Below are 19,768 nucleotides of genomic sequence, written 5' to 3'. Positions count from 1 at the left end.
TCCTCCTCTGGGAGCGGCGATCGAGCCGAACTACCACTCCCCCATGTAACCCCCCAAAAACTCACCAAACGGAAAAAACGTCCGATCGCATATCCCAATGCCATCCTTGAGAAGCAACATCTTCAGGAGGCCAAAGCATTGGTATAGCAATACCAGGCTTAACTTCTTGAATCGCCCCATTTTTGTAACCTTTGACCTAGTGCTTGAGTGCGTGTAGTCCCCCCATTGAACATGAACTTCCGCACTAGGTAAGGTAGGAGCCCTCGCTTACGCTCAAGGGCCGAGAACGATTAGTTCGCCAACATGATGTTGAAAAATGAAGATTTTGCCCCAGACGTGCCTCTTAATCCTCCAGTGCCTATTCCATAAATGGTCAGTGCTGCCTGAGTGCGCCCATCCCCCATTGAACCTAAATTTCCCTCGCTTATGCTTAAGGCGGAGGAAGATCTGTTCGCCAACATGATGTTGACAAATGAAGATTTTGCCCCACATGGGCCTCCTAATCCTCCAGCGTGCCTATTCCACAAATGGCCAAACCCAAATCCCATGTTCACATCAAACAAGTTGATGTGAAGAGTGACACAAAGTCCGACAGAGACTCACGTGGTGCCCACACAAGATTTGCTGAGGTCTTTTATCCTCCTATGGCACCCAAATCTCGACCTACTTCCCTCTTAAATAAGGACCAAATTAAACTTCCATATACTATTGCTGGTGGTCCACCTTATGATCAAGGCCCCACACCTTAGGAAGCTCCTCCTCATCAACGCGACCTGGCCAGCCTCTCAGCCTTCCTTTCCTCCCAAATCCAAATGCCCATTGGCACCTTGTTAAAAGGTAGTCCAAACTTACGGAATGACCTAAGGGATTGGATGGAATGAAAACTACAAGCTTCAGTGGAAGAGGGAGCTAGCTTATATTCCTCGAGATGAATATAAGCCCCATCATCCTAAACTACTACATCACCACAACCCATAGCCCAGAGGTATACCAACAATTCGCGTCGTAAATACGTTGGGCCACTACTTTGAAGCTGATGACACTAACGCAGCTTTGCCCATTTCCTATGACCACATGTAAGCTCACAAATCTAACCAAATGGGCTAGTCAGTACGAAACCCTCTTTAGGGTAATTGACCAATAAACACATGTTAAAATAAAATGTGTCTCTAGGTGATTAGGAATATCTAGGTGATAAGGACCACGAACATACCTTTTGCCCTTGCCCATGCACAATACTTGGAAGCCTCACAGGGCTCTATCCTATGCGCACACACTGCACAAAGCTTCATCATCGACAATGATCCAGGTATATCTTTGGATGGGGGGACCATGGTGGGTGCAAGCTTGGTCAATTGTACGACCCATCGCCTGGATTTTTTGAATCACCCCTGCTTCACCCAAATAATTGTGCTTTTCATGCCTAATCAATCTTATCCTTAACTCCTTCTTTGGCTCCACATGTCTGGAGCCTCACCATCGACTACCACTCCTAACAACACCAGATCCCAGTTCCATAAGCTACCATGACAAAAGAAGATAAAGAACCAAAAGAAATAGTGAGAACACCACAATCTAATGACTCAACATCCACGGGAGCCAAGATACCCATCACGGTGTCTTGACAAAGATGCTAAACCTTTATGAACATCACCATCGACATATAACATCTCAAAGCGCAAGCAGTTTCCATGCGTGTTGCTTCCTTGTCCCTCCAAAATTTCTCCCTCGCCACTTGCTTACTAAAACCATTGTTTTACTAACGCCTCTTGAATAATACCACCTACCACTTGGATAGTGGTCATTAAGTATTACGTGCTAGTCTACTCATTTAAGTACTCTGACTCCTCTAATGAGGATGTCCCATTGCAAAGGCAACAAAAAAGCAAAACACCAAAAATAAAATAAAGAGTACTACTGGGCACATCCAAGAAAGCAAACTCATAAGAGCCCATACGACTAGTTGGATATTTAATCACCAGTACTCCACTAACTTCTTTCCATCTTACTAAGTCCCCCACCCCCTCTTACTTCCAGAGAGATATGAGAACCAACCAAGTGCGACACTTCCCCACATGCCTCGACAACCTCTCATCGATCATGAGGACATAATAGACTTTAGGAAGGGGAGTATGTTAACCACATATTAGTTAACACATTCCTACGATAACTATGTATGCACACTTATGTAATGGGCGCCGGCACTATATATTGTAAATCTTGTCATTTGATGAGAGAAATGCCCTAAAGATGCTCCCAAGTATTGAACTTCCAAGAATCTTGGTCAATTGGCCAATCCATAGAGAAAAGCCTTATAACTATGTTTTGGGCGCCTTGGGTCACTTACTCTCGGGTATCCTAGTGGGAAAAGGCTTGGAACTACAAAAGCCAATTTCTCTTGTTTGTAACTCATTCTTCCATTTGTGCAATAGAAGCGGAGTGTTCTCTCTCTCTCCCTCTCTCTTGCAACTCTAATCTAGCATGTGTGGTGTGCTTAGGGTTAGGGTTTGGGAGTGATTAATGCTAATCACTTGTTCTCTCTTTCTTCTCTCTTGCTTTCTCTCTCCCTCTTGCTTGTGTGATTAGGCTACCAACGCGATCATCTTCTGTGGAGATTCCACACGATCTTTGCGAGAGAGGTTACATCACCCATTGGATTAGAGCAACTGCCTCGGGTGACAATGAGTGCAGGAGGATGGCGGTGAGACGGGCGGCTATGGTGGAGCTCTTGAGCTTGAGCTTAACCACATATTGGTTAACACATTCCTATGACAACCATGTCCGCACACTTATGTAATGGGCGTCGGCACTATATATTATAAATCCTGTCATTTGATGAGGAAAACACCGTAAAGACGCTCCCAAGTATTGAGCTTTGAAGGACAGACAAGAGGATCTTGGTCTGTTGGCCAATCTATAGAGAAAAGCCCTGTAACTATGTTTTGGGCACCTCGGGTCACTACTCCCAAGGGCGGCCTAGTGGGAAAAGGCTTGGAAGTATAAAAGCCAATTTCTCTTGTTTGTAACTCATTCTCCCATTTGTGCAATAGAAGCGGAGTGTTCTCTCTCTCCCTCTTTCTTGCAACTCTAATCTAGCATGTGTGGTGTGCTTAGGGTTAGGGTTTGGGAGTGATTAGTGCTAATCACTTGTTCTCTCTTGCTTCCTCTCTCCCTCTTGCATCCCTTTTGCTTCCTCTCTCCCTCTTGCTTGAGTGATTAGGCTACCAATGCGATTGTCTTTCGCGGTGATCCCACACGATCTTCTATCACGAGAGGTTGCATCACCCATTGGATTAGAGCAACTCTCGAGGTGACAATGAGTGCGGGAGGATGGCGATGACGAGCAGCTACAATGGAGCTCTTGAGAGCCTAGCTTGAGCTTGGTGGATAGGCAACTTTCCACGACACATTCGGGTAGGGTTTCCTTAACACATATATTTACTTATACATTCATATTTGTTTATATTTATTTTATTATTTTACAGCTACTTAAAATTTATCTCGTTAGTTCATATTCTCTCTCTCTCTCTCTCTCTCTCTCTCTCTCTCTCTCTCACACACACACACACACACACACACACACACACACACACACACAAAGAAAATTACATAATATGATTTGAATTTACATCTTGATGGTTTATTCTTGATGACTAGTTTAGTTTTGTATGACTGAGTTTTCTTATTTTAGTATGTATTATAAGCTCTTGAAGTTTATAAAACTCAAACCAAAAGTTATTATGATTGTTATATGTGCTTTCCTAGCACCAATGAGTCTCCCTTTATCAATATATGTTTGATTGCTGTATGTGCTTTCCTAGGCACATTGGTGCTTTTCTAATTTTAAAAAGTCATAAGATTCTTATGAGTGTGCGTGTGATATATATTAGATGTTGTATATAGTCACATAGTGTTATGGCCTATTTCTACTCTTCCACAAGAACTCTACAATTCTAGCAAGTAGTGAAACAAACAGTCATGGGATTCTTACCTTGTTTTTTTGGCCTAGGATCTCTTGGATCTCCAAGCTCCACCAACGGTTTCTAGGTCCAATATCCCAAGTTTCACTCTCTTGCTCTGTCACCAAGAAGAACATCCTTGCAAAAGGACTCAACTCTCCTACTTTTTACACTCTCACACACAAAGGATAAAGAGGTACATGTGAAAGAAGCTATAATCATCTCCTCTCAACTCTCAACTCTCTCTCTCTCTCTCTCTCTCTCTCTCTCTCTCTCTCTCTCTCTCATCCACAAACAAGATCAGAGAGTAAGAAGATAACTAGAGATCACTTAGCACAAAGGGAGATTTTACCATTATATTATGGGAAATTATCTTATATATAACTGGCTCTAATTCACTTATGTGTGTGTGTGTGTGTGTAAACCCCCTGCAACCTTGGGCCTTATACTTGGGCTTCATTTTGAAACTTTAGTAATTGAGTTGGGTTTCATAGTTGAAACTGTTGTTAAATCTTTAGGTGTCATTGAAGCCCTAAAACCCCTTTGAAGCCCAAAATAGGCTTCAAATTTAAGCACTACTTGCAAGTATTTGTCAGATTCACAAGAGGTACAAAATTAACTTTAAAATACTGTGAAATTGGAACGCTTGGGAAAGTTCCCACTTTTGCTCGAAGAAACCATATTTTTTAACCAATCAAAATAAGGACAACTCTTTAATCTATTTCCAAAATCTCTATCATTGCCGATTTTATAACTAAAATATATATGAAAAATCATTCCTTAAAATAAGTGCTCTAAAAATCTTAGCCAGATTTTCTTTATTCTAGTTGGTCTAAATACACCACAATCCCGTTTCTTTCTTCGAGCACTGGTTCCCACAAGCGGTGCTAAAAAAAAATGGCATTCTAGTGTATTTGTATTAGCCATAATTAAGAAAAATTGGCTGAGATTTTAAGTAGCCTTTATTTAAAGGAATGAGTTTTCATAATTTTTAAGTTATAAAACCGATATGTAGTAGAGATTTTTGAAACAAAAATCGATGTTAAAATGGGAGTAGTTCAGTGGTGGATAGAGTGATTGTGTTACTCCCCAAGATTGTGGGTTCAAATTGTGCTATGGCTACAGCAGATACTAGAGACTTCCTTGTAACTTGCCGGATGGTAGGTGTGTATGCTATAAGTAACACATCCTCGTTTTATGATAAAAATAGTAGATTAGTTTCCAAACTTAAAAAAAAAAAACAAAAACAAAAACCAAAACTTAAGAGTTGTGGTTAATTTGATTGGTTGAAAAGTATGTTTTTTTTTGTTTTGTTTTGTTTTGTTTTGGGGAGCACTGCCCACAAGGGCTTCGTTTAATGAAACCCCAAGCATTTAAGTGGGGTGGAGGTGGTAAACGAAGCCTGGTGGAGGCTTGGTTTTCATCACGAATTTGCAACTGAGGAAGGTAGTTTCGTTGCAATAAGTGTACAGGCCGTGTGTTGTGAAGCCCCGTTGGAACTACAGCTAAGAAAGAAATGGCCATTAAATACTACACGACTCATACGGTCTGTAAGTAAGCTGGAAATCGAGTCCAGGCTCCAGCTACTCTTGGATGTTGCACACCTACCTATACTCTGCAGCATCCAACTGGACAAGATATTCTCTTGATTGAAATTCGAGAAGCTCACCTGCACCACACACATTCACCTCACTGATTCCTGTAAGTCTGCATCGTGACACCCGGCTCGCAGACAAACAGAAACACAGAGAGAGAGAAGCAGATGGCGCTGGCGGCCATTACCTGGTGCCTTGGTTTAGTTCTGTTGCTTGGGCGCATGGGCAACGCTAGTGTTGTACCCACGGCCATGTTCGTCTTCGGCGACTCCTTGGTTGATGTGGGTATGAACAATCGATTGGTGTCGATCGCCAAAGCCAATTTCAAGCCCAATGGAATCGATTATCCCGACCATCGACCCACCGGGCGGTTCTGCAACGGTCGTATCATCTCCGACTTCTTAAGTACGTAGAACGATGTTGCGTTACTGTTAGATTTTGGCAAGTTTAGTCCCGCATTAGCCTTCTTGCAGAAATGATCTTCGGAGGAAAACATCTACACACAATTAAATGATTTGTAGTTTTCCGATTGCCAAACTAATCTTCGTGAAACACTCTCTGCAAGACTGTTGTGTTGTGAGTATTATCTCAAATTCCACTGAAAGTTTCAAAATTAGTCATGAAAGCTGCCTAATTCTGCTTCCTGTCCCCTTAAATGGAAATGCTCGATTCTTTTCTGCTCCACTATTCTCTTTCTCGATCCTTGTGCGTGCAGCAACTTCAGTCTAGTCAGTCAAATAGAAATTCTGATGAACAAGCTACAAGAATAATATCGATTTAAATCCCCGTTTGTGCTGCGCCCAGGTGAGCATTGGGGCATGGAACCAACTTTGGCTTACGACGATGTCAACGCCAGAGGACAGAATCTGCTGCGCGGGGCAAATTTTGCGTCAGCAGGAGCTGGGATTTTAAACGACACGGGAATGATTTTTGTGAGTAGTAGTGAGTCGTGCGTCGTCAATGGGCGTGTATTGTTGCTGCATGGCTGGGTAGGCGGATTAAGGAGGAGTCCTTGTAATAAGGATTTGTGGTCTGGTCTGGTCTTGTAGATTCAACGCTTCAGCTTGAGTCAGCAAATCGATCTATTTCGTGAGTACATCGGGAACGTCACCGGGCTTGTTGGCGAGGCGGCGGCATCCCGCTTAGTCTCAGGTGGGTTGTTTGCCATGACCATTGGAGCAAACGACTACTTGAGCAACTACTTCTTGCCAGGGTCTCCTCGGAAACGCCATTACACTTTACCCGAGTACGAGGCTCTGCTCATATCGGAACTACGCCGACATATCCAGGTATATGTAACCGCCGTGAGCAGCTGATAACTCTGCGATTTGGCAACTGAACATCTCTCTTTTTTCCGGTTGCACAGACTATTTATGACCTTGGAGCACGCTATATCGTTGTCTCCAGCCTTGGCCCCATAGGTTGCATTCCTTTGCTGATCGGACAGAGGTTCTTGACAGCAAAGGGTAAGTGCATTGACAGTTTTCAGCAAGTGGCGATAAGTTACAACCGATTGCTCAAGTCATTAACGGAAGAACTGCAGCAGGAGCTACCCAGTTCTACAATGTTGTACTCTAATGGGTTCGACATTGTTCTCGAGATGATCAACAGTCCTGCAGAGTTTGGTAAGTTCACCCTCCTCTCGTTCGTATTAAGTGGAGGAGGCGCCTCTGTTTATCTTAATAAGTGGTTGTTGCTTGTTGCGGAAATTGATCAGGATTTCAGAATGTTAATACGGCGTGCTGCGGGCGTGGTCCTAATAAGGGTATCGTTCCCTGCAATCCCACGGATCCGGTGTGCGACGATCGGTCGGCATTTGTCTTCTGGGATCCTTTCCACCCCACTGAAGCTGTCAATAAGCTGGTTGCCCAACGGGTCTTATTTGGCCCGCCGGCGGATATTAGCCCCGTCAATTTGTCGCAACTATTCACCTAAAAGCTGGCAGCCGGCGGATATTGGCCCTCAATTTGTCGCCTAAAAGCTGGCAGCAGTGCACTCTGCTTTTCCTCATTCGATTCAATTTTCGCGTCCTTGTTTTGCGTCCTCACATCGCTCAATATCAATCAACCATCCAGCTGCGTGTTTTCCTTGGACTCTCTGCTTTGTCGTCGTGTGGCAAAATGTTTGTGTTATGCAAACTATGCCCTTCCTATATCACACCTTCGCTTCTAAATCTATGCGTTCAAAAATCTTTCAACGCCCAAAATGCAACAATAAAAGCACAAAAAGCTAATTGGAATTTAAAAAAATTGTCATTTATATCATAGAAGAACAAACAAAAAAAAACTGACTCACATCATGAAGTGGCTTCTCTCCCTTATTAGCAGCAACAACAGACGAGCTCGCTCGATGAAACATTAATTTGGTGCTTCTATGGTGTTATGTACAATGTTAAAAAGCCCTATAAAGCTAGTGGACCTATGTTGCAAACCTTATTGGGCATGCTGGATTTAGAGAGCTTGTCTTACATAATCACCTATTTGCTTAACCCACGCCTTTTTTGACGCCTTAGAATTAAGCTCGGAAAGCCCAAAACGTCGAAACACTCGTGGAAATAAGCGTCGAAATGGGAATGGCAAAATATGTATCAATGTATGCATCGAAATAAACATGTTTTTCCACTCTTATTTCAACTAATACTACGACGACTATTTTGACGGATACAGAACATTTCGATGCTTATTTTGATGGTAAAGAAAATTTTCGACGGTTATTTCGCCGAATGTAGAAACTTTCGACGCGTGCATGTAAATTTTTTTTTGGCATAATGGTGTATCCAACTACAGTCTTGTAGCTAGATGCACCATTATGCCAAACTTATAGAGTATCAAAGTCAACTGTACTCAGATATGAAGATGGAAGCGAATTTGTTGGAAAAGTTGGAGTGCCAGAACGTTATTGACGTTACAAAGTATATACATTGTACACATGTGCAAACAATGGCCAAATTATATTGCATGATGTGAAATTTACATATCAAAGACCATATTACAAGCTCTGACGAGATGAGCCGACAAAAGACCATAGTATGGTATGGAAAGCCAAAATGGTTTTTAGTGACTCGATGACCAAAATTGCATAAAGTAACTGCATACAAGCTATTCAAGCTTAAACAAAGATGTGAGCTAACCAAAATATGTATGTACAAGAGAAAAGACATGGGCAAGGCCACTCTTTGCGGAGCCCTCACTTAGGGTCAGGTATTGGTCCTTGTAAAAACCATACAAGATGCTCTTTTTTGGTATACAAAACAACGATCTAACATGCAATGGCAAAGCAAAGTATACAAATCATAAGGTTAAGGCTTGCCACGTTTACCATATCTGCAACATTCCCCCAATTGAGGTTGATGCCTTCTTGCTCTAGCTTCTCCAAAAGAAAGTATGTGTTATGGTGGCGGAGCAATGTCCTCTTCTCTCGTTTTGCCGGCCGACCAACCACTTGATTCTAAAAGTACCATAACATAAAAACAATAAACATAACATAACATCAAATGAAACATACAAGATAAGCATTGATACTTACAAAGTAGACATGGAATGCGTCCCAACGGCCGTTTCCAAGGTGAGAGCTTCCTACACTCTCCATTCGGGCTTTTGCCGCATCCTCTTATTGCTTGTAGCGTTGGGAATTTCTTGCATACTTTTGCTTCTTCTCATTCCGATCCTCGGTGCTGATGTACCAAGGCTTCTCACTCCCTGCCTTCACTCTCCTAGTCACATCTCCCTGCCAATGTTTCATGACGTCCACCATGTGGTCCTTTATCCACCTTATGGGGGGATGACATCACTACTGCAACGGCCCGCTTGTACTCATCCTTGATTTGATTAATGACTCTTTCTTTCTTAGCTTTATCCAACTTTGGCCATAAAGTCATTAGTAAAGACAATGTGGCAAAGCTCGTGGATGCGGCTCTTCATCTCTTTCCTGACATAATCCAAAACCACATTGCCATTGACAATTGTATAATATTTTTTCCCATGGGTGTGGGGTGTGTCTCGAAACGTCGCGATGATCACGAGCATGGAGTGCTTCTGGCACTAGATGGGGAAGGATGCTCACGTGGGGCGTAGACCATCCGTGCCCTCACTTGGACAACAATCGCCTTCACCTCCTTGTCCTCTGCGTGCGTTGGATGAGCGACTTAAGGGAGGGATTCTGGCAGCTCTTCGTGGGGTTTCTATTATTGGTGAACTAGGGTTAGCAGTGGTGGTGTGCCCGATGGTGCGGCTGAAGTGCCCACCCCTCCCCCAAAATATTGTTGTGCCATCGCTCTTTGCTCGGGTGTAGCTTGTGGTAAGAAACCCATAAATTGGTCAGGTGACATGGCATATGGAGAGAGGGATGGAGAGTAAGCCGGTGTCTCATCTGGAGTGCGGGACATGTCTCTACACACATATAACAAAGCCCACATGGGCACTTGAATAAGAGCATACACATGAATAAGAGCACACATCTCGCAACACACAACACACGCACAGGAGAGGGGAGGGAGGGCAAAGAAGGAGGTGAACCTGCTTGAGTGGTAAGGAAGTGGAGAAGAGCTTGGGAGAGAGAGAGAGAACCTGCAAAACAAAGAACAAAGTAAAAAACAGAAACATTCATTATCCCTAGACACACACACACACACATCTCACAACCAAGAGGAGAGGGGAGGGAGGGCAAAGAAGGAGGCAAACCTGCTTGAGTGGTAAGAAAGTGGAGAAGAGCTTGGGAGAGAGAGAGAACCTCCAAAATAAAGAACAAAGTAAAAAACAAAAACATTCATTATCCCTAATCACACACACACACATCTCACAACCAAGAGGAGAGGGGAGGGAGGGCAAAGAAGGAGGTGAACCTGCTTGAGTGGTAAGGAAGTGGAGAAGAGCTTGGGAGAGAGAGAGAACCTGCAAAACAAAGAACAAAGCAAAAAACAAGAAAATTATCCCTAATCACACACACACACACACACATCTTACAACACATGCACATGCAACCAAGAGGAGAGGGGAGTGAGGGCAAAGGAGGCGAACTTGATGCTTGAGGGAGGAAAACACACGTGCGCACACAAAAACGCAGAAAAAGTGAGGCTCTGTTTTACTGTAAAAACTTGCACCATCGAAAAAATCGTCGAAATCAGGGTTGAAAAAAGCGTCAAAAAACAACGTGGAAACAAGTGTCGATTTTTTCCCCACGCTAATCTCGACTACAGTTTCAGCACCTTTTCGCGATGGTATTTTTGACGACCTTTTCCACACGATTGTTGCCACGATCTTTTCGATACTTATTTCAATGATCGTTACTTTTCATTCAAATTCAAAATCTTTTCAGATCTTGCACGCCCCCGACATTTCAAATTCCATATCACCGACTTCCACCCTCCACAAATACTTAAGGGAGGAGGATCCCCCTCCAAAAATAAGCATTCGTTCCCATTGTAAATCAATATGGAAACCATGGACGATGCCACACTCTCAAATTTTATTGATTTAGAGGAGAAGACACTTTGCCCATGTACTCGCTGCAAATACCAAGTGGCTGGACGTCAACGAATTTGCAATGATCATACAAAAAATGGAGAATATTTTTGGTGGAGCAATTGGAACATCTAATTAGTGGCAATGCATACTTCAACAATGACGAACCAGTGGATATCTAGCCTGAATGATGGAGACCAACAAGAGTAGCCACAAACGAGGTGATCCAACAACCTGAGGAACTTGAGGTGGATTCGGAGCAAATACTAGAACATGACATGGATGACATGATAAATGCCTTACATGATGGAACAAAAGATCATGGTTTGGAACATGAAGGGGTAGAAGAAATCACACGACTTGTGGAATATGCTTCCCAAGAAGAGAAAGAGCTACGCAGGCTTGCTCGTCTTCCACTATATCGTGGAGCACATGCGTCTGTTTTACACGCTTGCCTATCCATATTGAACTTGCAATCGATTTTTGGTGGATGGTCTGATACGAGCGTATCAAAACTTTTTGCGTGAGTGATGATATTATATGCAATTAGTGAGTTATGTACCTTTATATGCATTTTCTTAGCTTGCCTATTTTGTGTAACAGCTTATTGAAACATCAAATATTCCAAAAGATAATGAGATGCCAGTGGACCGTAGTTGAGCAAAAACAATGTTGCACTCAATTTTGGCATGGACTACAACACACACCATGCTTGTCCAAATGATTGTATTCTTTATCGACAAGAATATAACAACGCAGTAGCACAATGTCCACATTGTGGTACATCAAGATATAGATAAGATGTGCAAGGAGAAAGGGTACCAGCAAAAGTTTTATGACACTTTCCCATCATCCCTCAAATTAAAACAATGTTCAAGTGCAAATCCATTGTAGGATTGATGACTTGGCACCGTAACACTAGGTCCACGGATGGTGTTATGCATGTGCCCACAGATTCCCTTGCATGGAAGCATGTTGAAGAGAAGTGGGTAGCCTTTTAGGAGGAGGCTCGCCATATTCGACTCGGACTAGCGATGGATGGAGTGAATCCATTTGGTCTACGAAGTTCATCATGGAGTACATGGCCCGTTTGTCTAGTTAACTATAATCTTCCAGCATGGCTAGTTATAAAAAAGGGCATCTTTTATTGTCTTTGGAAAGTACAAGGTGAAGAACATGGATGTGTATTTAGCCCCTTTAGTTGAGGAGCTTCATGTTCTATGGGAGGGCATTGAAGTTCATGATATTTCCAAGAGGTTTGGATAACGAGCGCTAACATTGAGAGGAATACTTATGTGGACTATGCATGATTGGCCTGGCTATGGAGAGTGCTCTGGTAATACTGTAGCTTGTTAACATATTATGTTAAGTCATGATTGCCATCTAAACTTACCTGCTACAATCTTTTTTGATGTTCTATAGGGCTTTCAATGTTAGGGTATAATGGATGTCCATTATGTGGGCCGCAACTTGAGGCTTGGTACTCAAAGTCTATGAAGAAGATAGTATACGAAGACCACAAGAAGTATCTCCCTGACAACCATCCTTTGCGTGAGGGATTTCTAGGGAGGTCTCCTTGCATATGGAAGAGTAGTGATTGGAGGACCTTATGGGAGCTGGATCCAACCTACACACCTCCAGGAATGAAGCGTCTATCCATTTTCCACCAACTTCCATACTGGAATGACCTTCTAGTGAACCATCTTCTTGACCCAATGCACATTTTCAAGAATATAGCCGAGGTGCTTTGGAAAACCATCACAGGAGCAAAGGAGAGCAAGGCACAATGAGATGATTTACAAGAGGTTCAATGCATGCAACACTTATGGGCCCAAAATAGAGCAGATGGGAAGGTGAAGCTACCAAAAGCACCTTGGGTCATGACAAAGGAAGAGCAACGACATGTAAAGAATTGCATTAGTGAGTTTTGTACCCCTACTACTACAGGATGCATGCATTGCTTGTTTGAAGGGAGAATTTACAAAGGACGATGAGCTTAGTAGCTTGAAGAGTCATGATTGGCACAAATTCTTACAATTTGTGCTTCCTATAGCCATCAAGGATTGCCTCAACGATGACATTAGAGTAACAATTTACAAAATTGGTGCAGTGGTGCATTGGATATCAAGGAAAGATATTAGTAGAGACACATTGGAAGCAGCACGGTTAAACTCCATCGAGGCTGTTACAATGGCTGAGAAATAATTTTCAACAAGTATTTTAACCATTCAATTGCACTTGCTAGTTCATGTGGTTGATGAAGTTGCTGTGGCTGGGGTTGTCCATAGCCGATGGATGTTTTTCTTGGAGAGATTTATGAAGACACTTAAAGGATTTGCTCATCAAAGAGCTCCTCCTGAAGGTAGTATGGCAATGGGATGGCTTGTTCAAGAATCACTTGTCTATATAACTGAATTTCTCAGTACACGTCTGATCCGATATGCCAAGATTATGGACACAAGAAGAAGATGATCGACTAGTTGGGGAAGAGCCACAAGGGAAAGGCCTTGTGAGAACAATAATGGATGTAGCATTGTGTGAGAAGATCAATAAATTTTGCATCTTAAACTCACATGCTATGGAGAAATGGATCGAGAGATATAACTTGGTGAAGGATGAAAGGGACCAAGCTCGTTTGAGTTTCAGAAGGAGTCAAACAACCTGCACACTACCGTACCCACCAGCAGAACTTGCACTTCTTCCAAACTTTCCTTCTAATAAATGGCTCGAGCAAACCATACTGCAAGCTAAACACAATGGTGAATCAATAAGTGAGGAGGAGGAGCTTGCATATGGTTGTGATTTCCATGTTTGTGAGTTTGAGATATCTACGCATTGTCTTTTATGTTGTACTTTCGTGAATTTATACAATAAAAGTACTTATTTACTGTGTTTGCAATATCGTAAGTTTGGGGCAATTTGGTCACGCGGACGTCACTTTCAAGTAGAAGGAATAGATAAAAAGAGAACAACATTTGATTGTGGTGTGAAGGCTAATTTCATGCAAGAAAGTCGTTCAAGTGCAAGTGATGGCAATATTGAAGTAGGCATGCTGGATTATTGTGGAATAATCCAAGATATTATGAAGGTTGGATTCAAAAAGTTCGATATGTTCATTTTTGATGTGAAATGGTTCAAGTTGGTAACTCAAGGGGCGCAAGTAACTGTATGCAAAGACAAGTGTGAATTTCTTCAAGTAGACCGCACAAAGATATGGACTGACCAAAGGGACACATTTGTGCTACCAGAACACTGTGAGCAAGTCATGTTTGTGGAAGACCCGACAGATCATAAATGGTTGTTTGTGATCTAAATAAATCCACGTGGTAAACAAATATTTGAAGAGGTAAAAATAGCAATTGACGAATTGCCAGATGCTGAGGAACTCCCCCCTAGATCATGTGATGGTTGAGCATACACCACTAGCACCTATTGAACAACAAGAAGAATAAGAAGAAGACATAATGGTTGAGGAAGTAGGTGAGGCGCACACTGGATTAGGATCGGCGGATGAAGGTGTACTCATTGAGCAAATACATCTTGAATGAGAAACAGACACTAAAGACAATCTAGAAGAAGAAGAGATTCAAGCTGAGTATGATCATGATGCATCGACAGCTCCCATGCTAGAGCTAGAGGAGGATGACGACATGGATGAATTACCTTCTACTTCTACAAGACAACCGATTCCACCAATTGACAACAATGATGGAGTATTTATAGAAATAGATTTATTTGGAGCCATGGACCTCGCTGAGCAAGTTGATGATGAAAAAAATTGACAGAGCAAGCTAGCTCATCCCAACCAAGCAAACAAGTAAAATTGGTGGATTATGACACGGAAGATAGCAGCGCAACAGACACAGACACCGACACTGATTACGGGGAGCCTACATGGGCACACATGGAGATTTCCAACCACTCAGCCGTAGGGGCAAAGACCTTGCCACGCGTCACCACACAACAGCAAGAGAAGCAAGGGGAGCAGCGGGAGCAAGAGCAACAGTAGGGTGGTTGCAAGATCAGGGTGCCCAGTTTTGTCCACTCAGGCACCCTGAAAACAGTAAAAAAATAGGCATTTGTTTATCTTTAGTGGCTAATCTCTCCTAGTAAATGAAGGAATTTCGTTTGAAGTTCTTTTGTTGGAACATCATATACAAAGTTGGAAATATAGTTGCATAATTTGATTAAGCATTAGATAGTCAAAAGTCCTCATTTTCTTAGGTACAAAGTCAATGTATACACCCTGTCCCAGATTTAAACTGATTCCATAAAATGCTAATATCTTTTACATATAAACTCATATGAGATTTCCACTTTGTACCTTAGATCTTCACATAATATGGAGCTTAACTTGATTTTTTGAGAAAATTTTAAGATATTTGTCTATTTTCTTTAAATATTTTAAGGTCTTTAAAGTGTTATAATACACGCCACATTTTGTACCCACAATAGCTACCACTTAAAATCCTCAATCTTGTAGATCAAAAGAGTGGGTAGATACTGAGACATTAGTAGAATGTGGTGGTTAGTAAAAATTGCAAATCCAATGGTTGGATTTTTAATGATCTCTTTTTCAAAGTTCTTCCAGACTGTCAGAAGGCCTGCAAATATTAATAATCTAATTAGTAAAATTACATTTTTGATGTGAATCATCTAAAACCTATAGGGACTAGTGTACTTGTAATGGTGCATCTATGGAAAAATAAATTGGATCACTCTAAGTATGGAAAGATCATTTATTATCATTTCATCATATTTTTTATTAATTTTGATTAATTAGACTAATTTATATTAATTTAAGTTATATTGAGTTAATTTAAGGACAAGCGTATTTTCTATTATTTGCTTGATCTCGTTTTAAGTAACTTGCCCCCCAAAATTTGCTCTCCAAGCATTGTCCCAGTCCAGCATAAACTGGATAAAACTGGACACCCTGATCTTGCAACAACCCAGTAGCAAGGGGAGAAAGAGGAAGAAGCACTCGCCCCAAAAAGAAATAGACAGAAGTCGACCTATTATTACAGGCCTCACCCACTACAACCACGTCCCGTCGATCGTCTTCCTCGTGGCCCCGCCTGTAGGAGATGCTCGGGGTACAAGGCTTTCTAGGAGATACGACACTACCAGAAGTCCGTAGAGCTTCTCCTTTGGAGGGCACCTTTCTCACAAACATGCAAAGAAATTTTATGGGAATACAAGATGGAATGTCGGATGCAGGTCAGTTGCCCTTGAGGCCTTGCAGGAAGCCGTTGAAGCACATCTTGTTAATCTATTTGAGGACACCAACTTGTGCGCCGTCCATGCAAAGTGGGTCACCATAATGGTAAAGGATATGCAATTGGCCTGCCGTTTTCATAGAGAAAAGGAAAACGAAAAGTGAGGAGTGTTCAATGATGTATCTCAATTTTTGATATTAATGAATTTTCAATGTGTAATATATCTTCCAATTGTTGATGTGTACATCTTGAAATTGTCGAATGTGCACTCTATCTTGCTATTGTCTATTTGATCGTCTATTTGATTTAATCATGTAATATCTCTTCCATCACGTTTCACAACAAATAAAGGACCAGAAGGGTGTGAAAAGGCCCCTCTTCTGAGCTGCGTGCAATGGCCATTTTGGCACCGTTCTGGCCCACATGGTTTTTCTAGTAAGATGTGTCAATTCAGGACAGGATAAACTCTCATCATCACGAAGGGCATGGGGTGGCTCAAATGGGGTTAAGAGTAGGAAAATTGTGATGGCCAGAGGGGTGCGAAAATTTTGTGTACGGGGGGGGGGGGGGGGGGGGGGGGGGGGGGCCTTGTACATGCCATTTTCGCACCCCTCTAGCCCTCCTAAAATTTTTTGTAGTTTTATTCCTAAAATTTGAAGGTTTTTATCAAAATTAAAACTCAAATCCCTTATAATCGGACGTAGATCAAAATTGCCATTAGGATGGAAATTTGTAACATTTCCATTGTGCATCACTTGAGATGGATAGATATGGAGCCAAGCTATGCATACATAAAAAATCTTAAAATAAATAAGCAAGATAGAAGTTGTTCTCATTCTAGTGGAGGGCATAAAGCTATCAAAATTGTGATTTTCTCTTCCAACATGTGTTGAGTGTGCTAATTCAAGGTATCACCTTTACCACTATTTTCAAAGGAGATTTGGAATCCCTCATTTAAATATCATGGAATTAAGATGCTCTATTGACAACCCAATACATCATGAAGTTGGTCTCCTTCAGTGGTCTTTTCCCAAAGTGAAGAATGCAAGGGAAGGAAGATGATGTAAATACAAGACATGAGTGATTTTAAACCTTCAAAATCAAAATGCATGTAGTTTTTATTTCCTTTGTAAAATTAAGGTAAATTAGAGATCAAAAGGGATGGCCTTGCTCTTGTAGATTGCATTACATCTTCATGTGGTTCTCAATATCTTTTTGCATGCTCACTAATTACCAAACCAAAGATGTCCTTGGCCTTTTTTTCAAATATATATATATATATATATATATATATATATATATATATTATTCAATGTAGTTTTTTAATGTCCACCATTTTATCTGATTAATTAGGGGCTAAATAAGTTATTCTCATTCTAGTGGAGGGTGTAAAGCTATCAAAATCGTGATGGCCAGAGGGGTGTGAAAATGCTATGTACGGGGGTCTCGTACCAGGTCATTTTTACACCCCTCTAGCCCTCCTAAAATATTTTGTAGTTTTTTTTTCTGAAATTTGAACGTTTATTTCCAGACATGGCGTCAAGGAAAAACACGTTTAATTCACTTGAAAACCAACTAAAGGAGGTTTGAAATGCCTTATTTAAATATCATGGAATTGAGATGCTCTATTGACAACTCAATACACATTATGAAGTTGGTCTCCTTAAGTGATCTTTTCTGAAAGTGAAGAATGCAAGGGAAGGGATACGATTTAGATATAAGACATGATTACTTTTAAAACTTCAAAATCAAAATGCATATAGTTCTTTAATTTCCTTTGTAAAATTAAGGTAAATTAGAGATCAAAAGGGATGGCATTGTTCTTTGTTGTAGATTGCCAATACATCTTCATTTGGTTCTCAATATCTTTTTGCATGCTCACTGATTTACCAAACCAAAGGTTTCCTTGGCCACTTTTTCCAAAATAAAGAAAATATATATTCCTGAATGTAGTTTTTAATGTCCACCATTTTATATGATTAATTAGGAACTAAAGATGTTATTCTCATTCTAATGAAGGGCGTAACGCTATTAAAATTGTGATGGCTAGAGGGGTGCGAAAATGCTGTGTATGGGGGCCTCGTACATGCCATTTTTACACCCCTCTGGCCCTCCTAATTTTTTTTGGTAGTTTTTTTCCTAAAATTTGAATGTTTATTTCTAGCCATGTCGTCAAGGGAAAACACGTTTATTTCACTTAAAAACCAACTAAAATTAAATGGAAAATATTTTTACATTACAAATTAAACACATGTACTTAAAAGCAACTTTCAGCCTATACCATCCGATTAACCCTAGGAATCCTCTGACTTCCTTTACTAACTTGCGTTCTGGCCATTCTACGACTGCTTGGATCTTTGCAGGGTCTAGAGAAATCCCATCCTTTAACACTATGAATCCCAAGTATTCCACCTGGCCAACAAAGAAAGAACATTTGCTCTTCTTTGCAAAGAGTTGGTGTTTCCTTAGGATTTCCAGGACCTTGTGCACATGATCTTCATGGTCTGCAGCATTCTTTGAGTATACCAAGATACCATCAAAGAAGACAAGAACAAAATCATCCAAGTATTCTCTGAGAATATCTTGCATAAGATGATTGAACATCATCGGGGCATTAGTCAATCCAAATGGCATGACTGTGAACTCATAATGCCCATAGCGAGTATTGAATGCTGTCTTTGGGATGTCCTACTCCTTGATTTTGATGTGGTAGTACCCGGATTTGAGATCTATCTTTGTGAACATTTGGGTCCCACTTAACCGATCCAGAAGTTCATCAATCCTAGGAATAGGATACTTATTCTTAATTGTTAATTGATTTAGTCCTCTGTAGTCACAATACAGAGTCTTAACATTCCATCTTTCTTCTTTTGAAAGAGAACGCACGCACCCTAAGGTGAGACACTGGATCTGACGAATCCCTATTCTAACAGTTGTCTTAATTGTTCCTTAAGTTCTTCAAGGACTGGCATTTTGTATGTACGTTGGGCTATTGTGGCTGAGCTCCGGGAATTAATGCAATCTCATGATCTACTTCACGAGATGGAGGCATCTCAGGTAGCTCTTCAGGAAACACATCTGCATACTCCCTTAACCACTCTGGTTCTTTAGCCTTGCATTTTATGTCTAACTGGATTCATTTTAACGACATACACAGCTTGCCTCTTTCTGAGCCCTTTTAATAATTTGGAAGCCTTGACTAATTGTAGCACTAGGGATCCAAAAATTCCAATTCCTTGAACTTTACTCCCGTGAAGGTCAAGGAAAGAGATGGTTCCATTGTGACAATGAATGTCAGCCTGATTCTTTTGGAGCCAATCCATTCCAAGGATTCCATCATACATTCCTGGGGGTAGGACTCTGAACTAGCACTCTGTTATGTTCCCATCTAGGCTAAACTGAATAAGGTCAGTCTCAAGGTGAGTGAAAAGAATCTTCCCACTGGCTAATTCCACTTGCTCTCTTTGGTTATTCCAATTCTGGGAGGGAGTTCGGAGACTGCTTTGCATGGAGGCTGCAGGTTGAGCTGGCACTCT

At 41.4% G+C, this 19,768-nt stretch overlaps 1 protein-coding gene across 1 annotated transcript; it reads left to right on the top strand.

The window, feature by feature from the left end:
* Positions 1 to 5,581: 5,581 nt before the first annotated feature.
* Positions 5,582 to 7,645, top strand: LOC147614930 (GDSL esterase/lipase At5g33370-like). The gene is made up of 5 exons (XM_086779809.1): positions 5,582 to 5,959; positions 6,359 to 6,486; positions 6,604 to 6,843; positions 6,921 to 7,179; positions 7,272 to 7,645. The coding sequence occupies exons 1-5, from the start codon at positions 5,722 to 5,724 to the stop codon at positions 7,487 to 7,489; spliced, it is 1,083 nt and encodes a 360-aa protein (XP_086635935.1). The 5' UTR covers positions 5,582 to 5,721; the 3' UTR covers positions 7,490 to 7,645.
* The last annotated feature ends 12,123 nt before the right edge of the window (positions 7,646 to 19,768 follow it).

Source organism: Cibotium barometz, chromosome 41 (genome assembly GCF_041138505.1).
Source record: "Cibotium barometz isolate CiBa-2024 chromosome 41, ASM4113850v1, whole genome shotgun sequence".
In the NCBI taxonomy this organism is placed as follows: Eukaryota; Viridiplantae; Streptophyta; class Polypodiopsida; order Cyatheales; family Cibotiaceae; genus Cibotium; species Cibotium barometz.
This window is presented reverse-complemented; position numbering and strand designations above follow the sequence as displayed.

Coding starts and splice junctions, on each gene's coding strand:
- LOC147614930 (XM_086779809.1), top strand. CDS start 5,722: ATGGCGCTGGCGGCCATTACCTGGTGCCTTGGTTTAGTTCTGTTGCTT. Junction 6,844..6,920: donor AACTACGCCGACATATCCAG/GTATATGTAACC, acceptor CCGGTTGCACAG/ACTATTTATGACCTTGGAGC. Junction 7,180..7,271: donor CAACAGTCCTGCAGAGTTTG/GTAAGTTCACCC, acceptor GAAATTGATCAG/GATTTCAGAATGTTAATACG.